Here is a 12,596-nt window from a genome sequence, read left to right as displayed (position 1 = left end):
ACATTGCATTGCATTTTGAAAGGATAGCTTCATCATTATAATTAATAGGAAATTTCTGTTGGGGCTCCTAAGAATTGGGGTAAGTGACAAGGCACTAAATATAGCAATGTATTTGTTGAAGGGATAGCATAATGTTAGGAAAGCAACAACTAAAGCTGGTGTGCGACAGGAGGAAGGCAAGGGTAATGGAAGTGCGCTCAGCACCAGAATCTATTCCCCAGCACTCAATAGTTTATGAAGCCTCAAACGATCAGCTGAACTGGAACAGCTTCTACATAATGTTAAGGACACAAAAGAGCTAGTTAACTTTTTGCAGTCTGGGAAGAATGGAACAGACTTCAGCTCTCTTGTAACCCAACGACTTTTAAGAGCACAGAGAAACACCTAACCAATCCACTCTGACCCAGTGAATACCTAACCAAACAGGCAGGGGTCTATTAAAGTTTTGCTCTACATCATCAGTCTCTCTCTAAAAGCTTTTCTTCTGACAAGTACAGTCTATTCCAAGATGTCTGCTAATAGGGTATTTCCCCCTCACTGTGCTTCTGTAGTGCATTATCTATGGAACCAATTACTGTGCTACATAAACCTAATTGAACAAAGTGCCTTTACACGGCCAATAAATAAGTACACAGTATTACTAAAAGCAACATCCAGGCATTTTACAGCCCAGGCTAGCATAGTGTGTCATGACATGCTACTGTAAAAAATATGTTCTCACTGGAGGTGGGTCTAAGTAAATGTTCCTCTTGCATGTGAAAGCATACTTTACTTTTAAATTAAGCTGTCAGGTTTGAAGAGTCTTTAAAATCAATACCTTCCTACACTAAAACTGAAAAGCTGATACATCAGTGTGTTTCTTACAACAAAGCAAATCATGCTGATGTGGGGAATTCTTGCCAAGCTGCTAACAGGAGATCTATAGCTCTCACACTGGCTGTTAGCTTTTGTATTTACAGTGTGCTGAAAAAATCCTTCTGGAAGCTTTTTCCAGATGCCTCTTTGAATACACAAGTCTAAGTCCCTACACAGTGAAAGGCAAAAGTTTAACAATGCATGTGTGCAGGCGTTATGAGATAGCTGCTTTGTTAACTGTTTTTGCAATGGAATGATGTACCGTGGTACCTCGGGTTACATACGCTTCAGGTTACATACGCTTCAGGTTACAGACTCCGCTAACCCAGAAATAGTGCTTCAGGTTAAGAACTTTGCTTCAGGATGAGAACAGAAATTGTGCTCCAGTGGCGCGGCAGCAGCAGGAGGCCCCATTAGCTAAAGTGGTGCTTCAGGTTAAGAACAGTTTCAGGTTAAGTACAGACCTCCGGAACGAATTAAGTACTTAACCCGAGGTACCACTGTAGTAGCAATCAGGGACATTGGAAATCTGCTTGAGTGATCATGCCATGAAGAGTAGGACACAAAGAGACCACCACCTTGAGAAAGATTTCAAAAATCTTCTGAGATGCTGTAAATTAAGCAAGTTAATGCGAAAACGGCACAATTTGCAGCACTTCAAAATGAGGGTTCTGTGTTTACAGGTTCAGGAATCCTGTAGCTTAGAATTCCAGAATTCCTCACAGCAATTTTCATAGTGGCAAAAGGGAGGAGGCTATCGGTCTCATGTCCCCAGGCAACTGATTTGCCATCTTGAGAACAAAATGCTTTGGGGCTGTTCTTATGCCTGGGAGGAAAGGAGTTTAATCTTTAATGCTTTAAAGCAAAAACACCCAAGGAAATGGTACAAGAACACAATGTTCAGAACATGCAACATCCCTAGCTCACATGTATTCTCTTTCATGATAGAGTCAAAGATGGAACATGTGGGTCAGTTCAGATATAACAATTCCAGCTTAAACCATGGTTGATTTAGCTGAGAACAAGATTGTGCCCATGTGTTCATTTCATCTTTGCAGTCACATGCTGGCTTTAGAGACTGGTTTATGGTGATTTTAAGCCAGGGCTGGGGAACTTCAGGCTTGTGGGGTTGGTGTATGTGGTTTTTGTGCCTCTATGTAGTCCTTGTCACCCCCTAAGCCATGTCCCTACCCAGGCCATATCCCTCACTGACCCTATTATTCCATACCCTCCTCAAGTTCCAAAGTTAAGTTGCTATCCTATGCACATTTATTCTCTAGTAAGCACTACTGAACTTGGTGAGACTTACTTCTGGCTAAACATGCACAACTAAGCTCATTTATTAGTTTATAGCCCAATCCCATGCTTACTTACCTAAGAGGTCTTTCTCAGTTACACATCATTTCCCATTTAAAGATTTCAAACTACAGTACTGGGTTTTAAAGATTTCAAACTACAGGGTTTTATTCAATGTCCTCCATTTCCATCTTTACAAGGATTTCTCCTTGTGCAATGGAACAGTCTGCACCTTTCTCCCCCCACATGCCCCCTAAATATGTTCTGGATGTTCCTTCAACTCTCAGGAGCAGATCTGGCGATGGTTCAGGACATACACAGAGGGAGGGGGAGATGTCCTGTTGTGCCAATGTCAGTCTTACACAAGTGCAATTATTTAGTTGAATACCACCCACAATTTTTGAAGCTATGACTTTCGTAATAGTGCCTCAGCTGAATCATCTGGTGGGTTTTTTGGGTCTGGAAAGTCAGGCTGAAACATTACATACCTGCATCAGCTTCCTTGAAAGCTCATTAGTGAGAAATTCTTCCTCTTTTTCATAGTTCACTGCAAGTGTCTCCTTCTCCTTCTGCAAAGCTTGAATCTTCTTAAACAGAGTATTACTGATAAATTCCTCTTCTTGCTCTGCCCTTGCTTGCTGTAAGAGAAACATGTCTGCTGTTTTTTTTTTTTTTTTTAAAATAAAACCAGAAACCACAAGATGAAATGATCCAGTCACCAGCAATGAACTGGATTGTACCCTAAATGTTTCTCTGCTCAGTCCTTCCTTTTGCCACTTAGCCTAGAAAGGCACTGGGCACCAAGAGAAAAATGCAGTTGCTCTGCCCCCACTTTCATCAGATTCAAAGAGATGCGAAACAGCAGCGCTACCCATAAAACCCACATTACCCAAGTGCTTATCCAGAGAGCCACAGAACAGCAAGAAGTAATGAACACATTGCTGCACCAATGGACAAACAGTGCCTAGCTCTGTGTGGACTGATGGTGATTGGGCTATATAAACTAACCCAAACGAGTTATGCATACATTTAATAGATTCCTGGGTGTGGTCAGCTTTGTTTGTTTTCTTAAGTTCCCAAATAGACAGTGGGCTTTCCTATAAAAAGCAAAGCAGATCTGTACACACAAGTTTTAGCCAATGCTGTGCAATGACCAAACCAGAGTGCGAATATTTTTAGCCATCACAAAATGCAAGCCCTTAGGAGAGTAAAGGTGATTTTAATAGACAATAAAGCCATGTATATAAAAGGACTGGGGGATGTGATGAAGTGACAGTGGGTCTCTTGACTACTTGAGGAGTTAGAGATCCTTCATCACCTTTATACAGGACACACCACACACGATGGTGCCAAGATTTTAAAACATCAATTCTTTGGTCCACATTTATCAGCAGCTGGCTCAAAAAAAGCAAGGAGAAACAACAAGTGAAACATATTAATAGGAATACCTGTTTTCTATGTATAGTCAACTTCTACAGTACATAATGAAATTTCAGAAATTACATTAGAAATAAAGGCCCCAGTGTGCATGTTTTAAACACAATTGCAAATTTTCACAGCCCGAAGCAGTAACACTTGCATTAGGATTCAAAGAGCTCAGAAAGAGCAAGGGGAAGGTTTGCTTTGTGTTTACAGAACTGGATTGGGCCTCTAGAGACTTCAGCTTTCATTTGTGCTTCCAGTCTACTGCAGGATTTATGTGTGCTCTTGGGGAAGATTCACCATCTAATTCATACCGGTTCCCTATCTGAGAAACTGACACAACACTGCACAAAGGTATCTGCAGAGAGAAAAAATACTGAAGTTCAAAATGTAATGTGAATGCTACTGCAAATAAGACAAGACAAAAACCTTTAGTAATCCAGTAGAACACCTAAACACTTGGTCTCACTTAGCAATACTTAACAGTTATCACACATTTTCTCAGAGCAGGAAATTCAACAAAAGATATATAAAAAGAAACAGGGCAATTAGTAATTCGCTATTCAACAACAGCAGCAAGCACAAGAGTGGGGCGACACTGGGGTTGTTGCAAAATGTGCAGCGACCCCAGGCCAGCAAAAAGACGAAGTATAAGATTATGGCTGCAATTCTATGCACATTCATCTAACAGAGATGGGCTTATTTCCAAGTATAATTGGATAGGACTGTGCCACCAATCTACATGTGTTCACAGCCCCCATGGTTTATTGATATTCTAGCAAAATATTTTGAATCATTTCTATTTATGATTCTACTTGCACTTTGACGTCCTTTCGAACTGCTAGGTTGGCAGGAGCTGGGACCGAGCAACGGGAGCTCACCCTGTCGCGGGGATTCAAACGGCCAACCTTCCTATTGGCAAGCCCTAGGCTCAGTGGTTTAGACCACAGCGCCTCTCCAACACCGACAGTAGTGAACAGAAAAGTGAGTTCTATTTTTAGAGGGTAGGAGAAATGAAATAAAAATCCATTAGGTGACTGGCTAGTTGTGAAATCCAAGCTTAGCTTCTTCTCTTTCTTTCACAACAAGTAAATTTCTCATTTTCTAAAAACATTTAAATTGGCAAACAGAGGAAAGCAAAACCTTGAATTCAAGTTTCTGAGGTTGAATATCACTGCAAATGAGAACAAGTAACTACAGCTTTTTCCTGTCACATTAGAATAACATTATTTTTCCAAACCTCCCCCCTGCAAATTGTGAAGGTGGGGGGGGGCATTTCTGTTTTTCCCTCGAAGAAAGAAAAAATCCTTGCCTAAAAATATAGAAGTAGCATTTTTTGTTTTGTTTTCAAGGCTATTTGACATTGCTAAGATATGTACTAAACAAATGAAGGACAGTGAGTCACCATTCTCCAACACATAAACAGAATTTCGAGCTTGAGATATCTCTTTATTATAATAAATCAAAAGGAGGCATGGACACTGGTGACCTAATGGCGCCTACATATGTTCTAAACACGTGATGTAAAAGCCAGAGAAGTTTTATAATAAAATAATAATAAAAGGTGGCATTGGCTGCTTATATGTCGTGCTTTTTGAAAACCAAAAAGATTGTGATTTTTAAATGGACAGTGTAATTTGTGAGTTTGGACTCATCATGCCAAAAATCGGGTGAAGTCACGTCAAAGCAATGTTTTGTTCTCTCATCTTGATTCAAAGTGGTGCTTAGTGCCCAAATGGCAGATAATACCCCCATCTTTACTTCAGGAAATTTTGTGCCAAGTTTGGCAACAGTATCTCACAAGAGGCAGCTGAACCTAGCCCAGAAAATGGGAACAGCCATGCCAAAGTGTGGTTGCAGACTCACATAATGATTCAAAATGCTGTCCGGCATCCAAATGGCAACAAAGACCACTGCCCGCTGCCCTTGGGAACTATTCTACTAAGTCTGACAATGATATCTCAAGAGATAGTCAAACCTATAGAGGACAGATGGACAGACAAACCACTTTCCAAAATACACAGCAGATAGAAGCTCAACAACCCATGAGGGTGTGAACATCCCAAAAGACATTATCTTCCTAGTAGACCTAGGACTATAGTCAATCAAACCACAGACTGAGTCTAGATAGCTTGCTAGGGATGTCAAGAAAGGCAGGCTCGGAAGTGGTAGGGCTCACCACAGATGACACCAAGAGGCAGATGCCATCATTGTGGTTGACACAACTGCATGAAATAACAGCAATTATATGCTTCATGTAACCATTTTGTGGGCACTACCCATGTGGTGGTGAGTGTGCATTGGCTGCTCAGTCAAGGCTTATGAGATCCATTGTTGTTGCCACTGGTAATTCACAACCCATGATTACTTGTGCAACTGTTATCATTATGTTAATGGAACAATCTGTTTCTTATGCTTAAAAACTGTAGCCAGTAGTCAGGGATGATTGGAATTATGGTCCAATAAAATGTGAATGCCCCAGGTTAGCCACTTTGCCTTACAGCATTCAACATATAAACTGAACTTATTACTTTTACACCCTTACCCACATGGTTATGGACAGGCACCCATTCATGGATATTTTGCTACTGATCTAGACACCATCCTCCCAACTCATGTTTTTCTCCCTTGCTGGCTTTTGTTATTTTGTAAAAAACAAATTTTTAAAAACCTAATAAAATATATTAATAAAAAACGTCTCTACCTACAGTTTCATACAAACTTCAATTGGACTGGTTTACTGAACCGCCAAACATAATTTGCAATGCTACTTGGCCTGAGGCAGTAGAAAGGCAATGAAGCTTTGCCTGCCACTGGCGCCATGTTGCTATTTTTTTTTTAATAAAAAAAGAGAAGACTTGTTTACTGACACATACGACACATTACCATTTCGAGATGAAAATGATAAAATGGTTTCGGATATCAGTTCTCTCCCAATCTCAATGTGCAAAATGGGAACCACTGAGGAGACAAAAGCAGAAAATGCCCTCCAAATCCACATTTATTGTACCATGCAAGATACAGCTAAAAAAGGATTTAAAACAAAATCAAATAATCACCCATATCATAGAAATTATTTTATAGAGACTATAAAACTAGCTTTTCAACTGGCTCTTTTTGGAGGGGGTGTTAAGATTTCAGCTGCAGATGTATGTAGGTTTACAATATTTTAATCTTGTTTCAAATCAGACCTCAGGCTTTGGAATAGAGCAATTTTTAAAATCCCAATTAATGCCACACACAAATCTATCAGACTATGGTGCTTGGCACAGATGCCAAGGGGGAGAATGGAAGGAGCTGCTTCCATATTCACCTAACTGCAGTTTTTCGTTTTCAGATTATAGCCTGTGTGTGTCTTGTGGCAGTGGGAATATAAAATGCGGTTTCAAAAATTATTACTGGGTTGTAAAGTTTGCTGGCCTACTATGACATCCACCCTGTGCTTGGTGAGCTTTGAATATGGCATTAATGGATCATTAGGTTGTTCCAGGCATTGATGTGACTCATACTGCTCTGGTGAGAACTCAATCCAGTTTTAGTTTGGCACAATTGTTTTCTTCTTTTCACAAAGTTTGCAGAACAGAAGCAGCCTAGAGCTGGCTGGCTGGCTGGATGATTGCGATAATTCTAGAGAGGCAAAGGGGGCAGCAACTGTGACTCTAACTGAGTATGTTTGTGTGTTTTATCCATTTGTATGTGCACATTTGTAAATAAGCAGATCAGTACCATGAGCTTTCAACACTCTTTCCTCTTATAAGGAGCTGGTCCTATAAATATTGACTATACTAAGCTTCTTAAGGAAGTACAAAACATGAAAAACAAGATGAAGAAAGTTGTGTTTTTTGGAGAAAATTATGCCTTTATAATGCAGAAAAGTGACACAAATGGAAAACGGAGAAAGGAGTTGTAGCGTGCTTAGAAAAGAGAAAGAGGACCTGTGTGACTGGCTGTGTGAGATAGTTAGGCAACCAACAGAGGTTTCCTCTCCTTCACTGTACTGCTCAGAGCTCCTTGATTCAGTAGGGTACAGGAAAAACTACACTGGTGCATGGAACCGTCGATGACCCAAGTGTGCTCTAGAATAGTGCACACTCATACTTGGAACAGCAGGTTTGGCAGAATAGCTGGCACCCACTGGCTGAAACTGGAGCTAATTTGTATTACAAAATACAGAAAAATAGGGTGTGCAAACAAGTTGGAGAATCTTGCAACTTGATTCTAGGATATTGGTTGTGCTATCCATCGGAATAAACTTTGAACACTCTGTGCTTAGAAAAAATAGTTTGTGAAGTCACAAAAGTAGTTTCTATCATTTCCTTTTCACGTTGCTTCATTTTAGGTGTCTGATGTCTAAATCCAAATCATGTGATGTATTTATTACCTTGTATTTTTCCAATGGAAGAAATTCATACTGATTTGAAGACTTCAATGAAGCTCAATCTGTTGGAGTAACACTGGTTTCCCTTACTAGCTTTGTAGACGCATTTGCCTCGCTTTGCAATGCAGCCTGCCTGCATTTAATTTTTACAAACTGTGAATTACATAAGGTTGCCTTTCGACACAGCACTAAAACATAGTTCTGTATGAATGAGCCTTGTGCTTGTGCACTCCCTTCTCATTCTTTAGCATGGTGGTGAGAAAAACATGGGACGCATCTGGTTCCATTTTAAAGAGGTTAAAGTCTGATTAGCTTTTGCTATGGTTTGTCCAAACAAGCCAAGATCAAACCACCATTTCTGATCCTGGCTTGTTTGGATAAACCATAATTAGCCATAGCTCCTGGTTTGGAAAGAAAAAAAATCACTTTCACAGGTTTAGTAACCCTGTGTGCCCAGCCTGGTTTCACAAGTGCACCCCAGCTCCATTGCAGGCACGTTTTGAAAACAGTTTGTGATATGACATGGAAGATTTATTTCTCTGTTTTAAACATTGTATACTGCTCAATTACTCATCCAATAATTCTCTGGGTGGCGAACAAGACCATTTAAAAGCCATACAAAAATTAATACAAGGCCAAACATATAATCACAATAAAAATTGTAGCCACAATCTGCAACTATATAAAAACAGCATTAAAAAGCACCAGAAGATTCTAAATACTTAAAAAGCATGGCAAAACAACCATGATGTGGGTAACAGGCACACATCTCTGGGAAGGGCATTCCACAACCAGAGCACCACCACCAAAAAATGTCCCTCCTGGGTAGCTACCATTGCCACAGCATCTGATCTGGTGTGGGCACCAAGAGAAGGGTCTCTGAAGATGATCTTAGGATCCAGAAACTTATGTCTAAGAGGAAACAATCCTTCAGGTAACTTGGCCTAAAGCTGTTCAGGACTTTAAGGTTAATACCAAAGCTTTGATTTGGTCCGAGTAATGGACTGGCAGCCAACGGAGATGGAGAAAAACACAGAAGCCCTGTGGTGCACCTAAACAGACTCTTTGGAGTGTAGCCTTGGAATATTTTCGTTTCACTCTCATGTCTCCCCTCCTGTGATGATCTCTTCATATATATAAATGGAAATGGTTCCATTTTATTAAAGACTCTTTCCCTTTGTGACTTGACTATACTGACACTTTTAATTAACTGGATCATTTGAACTTTGCCACATACCTTTTGCCTTGCCTAACATAGTCCAAGCATGGCTGTTCTTTTCAGTTTCCCAGAGAAAAGAAGCAAGTTTCAATTCAACTTAGAAGGCTATAGAATATGCATAGCTACAGGTAAGATATGCACAATCTTCACTCTTAAGTTGCAAGATATTCATCAGCTTTAATAATTAACATTTCTATTCTGTGTCTAGCAGCAAGCAGAGAGCAGTTATAGTTCCACTACATGTGGGAAGTATAAATAAGAACACAGTTACAAATTACCATATTTGTTTAACTGTTCTGTTGAGTCACTCCCACCCCTTACACTTTGGCATTCTTCCAGGTTCTCTCTGAAATTCCACTCTGTTTTGCTCTATGGATGGAGTATACAATTATTAAAATAATGCCATGTAGTCAGCAAATAATGCCGTGCAGTCAGCAATAGAGTATCATGAAACAAAAAGGGAAAGAAGGCTACCTTTGCTTTTTTTGGATAAATTTGAATGAGCAACAACAACAACAAAGAGAGAGAAGGAGAAGGAAAAGGAAAAAATGTCAATGAAGAGAGGAAAAAAGATTTAACTACGTCCTTCAATTTGCTGAAAGTTGCTATTATTTCAGAGCATCTAGAGAAAGTTACTTGGCTCCATAGCATTTCAGCTTGGGGTCTTCACAAGGATCCATTCTGTTTTATATGTTATTCAACATCTATATGAAATAGTTGGGTGCCATCATATGTGGAGTTGGGAGCACAGAATCTTTATGCTGCTGGCACTCAGTTTTATCTCTCCATTTTATCTCAATCTGGAGGTGCTATGCAGGTGTTGAACTTGTGTCTGGAAGCAGTAAGGGGCTGGATCGGGGCCAATTAAACAGGCTGAAAGCTGACAAGATGGAGGTTCTGTGGGTGGATGCCTTCCAAGTCCAGGAATTAGGGGAGCAAACTCTTCTGTGAGGGCTTGAAGGAACAGATTCATAGTCTGGGAGTACTCCAGGATTCCAACTTGTCACCAGAGTCTCAAATCTCTTCTGCGGCTAGAAATGGTTATGCCCAGCTTTGGCTGTTTCACCAGAACATGCAAAACCAAAAACATTTAACAATTTCATCACGGAGTTTACTTAGGATGAGTTGCCCAAAGAGTTGCCAGTTTCATTAACTAAGAAAAAGATGGAGTGCCTTAACATTCATATCCATCTCTTCTGCCACACTCTCAAGAGACAACCATAGGCCTCCTTTCTCAGAAAGCAGAAAACCTAGAATGGTAAGCATCTTATTGTAACACTTATTAGAAGGAAGCAAGAACTAAACATGTACATACTCATATGCAGGAGGATCAAAACTAACATCCTGCATAAGAAATCTAATCAGGGAGTCTAAAAAAAATAAGAATAAAGAAAATAAAACTAAACATCAGAACGAAAAAATGCCATATTATTGATTTCCACCAAGAACCTAGTTTAATAACCGCTTTGCTTTAAGGTCCGAGTTGTCATTGTTAACGCAAACCAAAAACTAAGCAAATATTCCAACTTCTTGCCAGGACTTGCCATTTTAGATTATTTTCCATTGCTGTACTGCACACCTCTGACCGCAAATACATTTTACAACTCTTTGACCAGTCTGTATCAGCAGTACTGTCCTAGTTCTGGGTATCTCACCTGCAGGATCCTTCTGTACCTTTATTGACTCATCACCAGAAATCTGCATAAATAGATGTGACAATCCCCCCAAAAGGTAGAAAGGACCTTGTGCAGAATTTTGCTTCCTATTAGAAAGGAACACGGTGGAAGTGCTAGATAGTAAGTGAATTTTTGCTCCCTAGGATGTACAGAATAGATTGGCAATTAAATAAAAATAATTAAAGGTGCATCACTGTGTACTCACAAACCCCACTTGCCCAGCAAAAGTTGGCGTAGTCACTGCTCCCTCTGCAGAGTAAGTTGAAATTGTCTTTGTTTAATACTATATTTATTTGTACAAAGCTATGTCAAAATATCATGGGGGGGGGGACGGACCAGTAACTTTAAGGGAACTCTTATTCCATATCAATATTAAATAATCCAAAAAAATCACACAAATGGGCTGAAGTCCAAAGAACTACTGTGGCACACCCAAATGCTTGTACTAACCTGGTGGGTTTTCTTTAAAAAAGTAATTAGATTGTTACCTCACCCGCATTGCCACAGCACAAGCTACTTTTTAAAACTTCCCCTTTAAAACAGGTTTGCCATGTAGAATTGGTGTGAGGGTGGAGGAATGTGTTTTGAGAGGGTGCAATTCAAGAAACAAGTATGGATGAGTGGTTCTTTGCTGTGGCCACGATTTCTATTTCCAGTAAGAAACAGATCAATACACTATAAATTTTAAGGCATCTTTGGATTTCTAAAAACACTAAGTACACTGTTAACACATCATACAAATAAATAATTTCTAACTTGGGCTCCAACACTTGATACATGCAGCAAAATTTCCCACTGTATATTGATGTTATCATCCTTGGAATCCAATGAACAATGAGATGCTACTCATCCTGGCAGTGTGGAGAAGGTGAACTAACAACAACGATGGATTCTGCTCTACCTACAGTATACAAGCAATAGAGGTAATGTGTACCCATCCTAAATTCAAGCTCCCCCCCTAAATCCAGCACAGCTACCCCCATAAATTTCTGCTATTTGGGCACACCAGTGAGCCGCAAGAGAACAGCTAAGATGCAATCAAAAGTAACCTCTCACAAGCAAAAAGGATCCACCTACAGAGGAGACTGCCACCTGCATGTCAGTAAGATCCACTGTTTGTCCTTAGAGCCTCCCAAGCAGCCTCAGCATTTGATGCAATTTGATCATTAAATTACCCCACAGAGAGAGATGTAGCAGAACTACCCTCAGAGGAGGCACACTCAGAACAGCAACTCAGAAACACAGGGGTAAAGCTCCTCCGAGGGCAGATAGTTCTTACACATCCAAAGAGCTTTGTTTTTAGTTATGTAAACAAGAGAAGAATGCCGTCAGTTTTAATTGCGGGATGGGGGGACTGCCTCAGCTTTCAGAAGTTTGGGCAACTCTCTTCTACTATCAAATTTCAAATATTATTTTTTAAAAAACTATTCTTCTCTACATTACTGGATGCATCTGAATACTTAATAGTGGAAGCCGTCTTTAGCACTAAAAGTTAGTGAAATATTCGTTTCTGCTTAACAAACATTTAAAAAGTTTCAGCTCTTTTCACATTAACAAATAAATTCCACTGGTTTCATAATTATGTTCAAATCTTACAGCAAAAAGAAATGTGAACTATACACATCTACGTTTTTAAAACATTGCCTGAAATCTTAAAACACCAAAAAGAAACAGAAAAAAGCTGTACTGAAAGAGGAAGCATCTCTAAGCCCCAACGGTACTGACAGCAAAAAATGGTATAAAGTAGTTC

The 12,596-nt window shown here is 39.8% G+C and overlaps 1 protein-coding gene across 1 annotated transcript in view; it reads right to left on the bottom strand.

Annotated features, from left to right (window-relative positions):
- CCDC6 (coiled-coil domain containing 6) overlaps nt 1-12,596 on the bottom strand; it is a 33,879-nt gene that overhangs the window by 16,394 nt on the left and 4,889 nt on the right. The window contains exon 2 of the mRNA XM_081005027.1: nt 2,640-2,789. Within this exon, the coding sequence (XP_080861153.1) occupies nt 2,640-2,789 (150 nt within the window). The remainder of the gene's footprint in view (nt 1-2,639; nt 2,790-12,596) is intronic.

The sequence above is a fragment of the Podarcis pityusensis genome (assembly GCF_964106645.2).
Source record: "Podarcis pityusensis genome assembly, chromosome: 5".
Taxonomy (NCBI): domain Eukaryota; kingdom Metazoa; phylum Chordata; class Lepidosauria; order Squamata; family Lacertidae; genus Podarcis; species Podarcis pityusensis.
The sequence above is the reverse complement of the archived record's forward strand: the minus strand, read 5'-3'. Positions and strand labels throughout refer to the sequence as shown.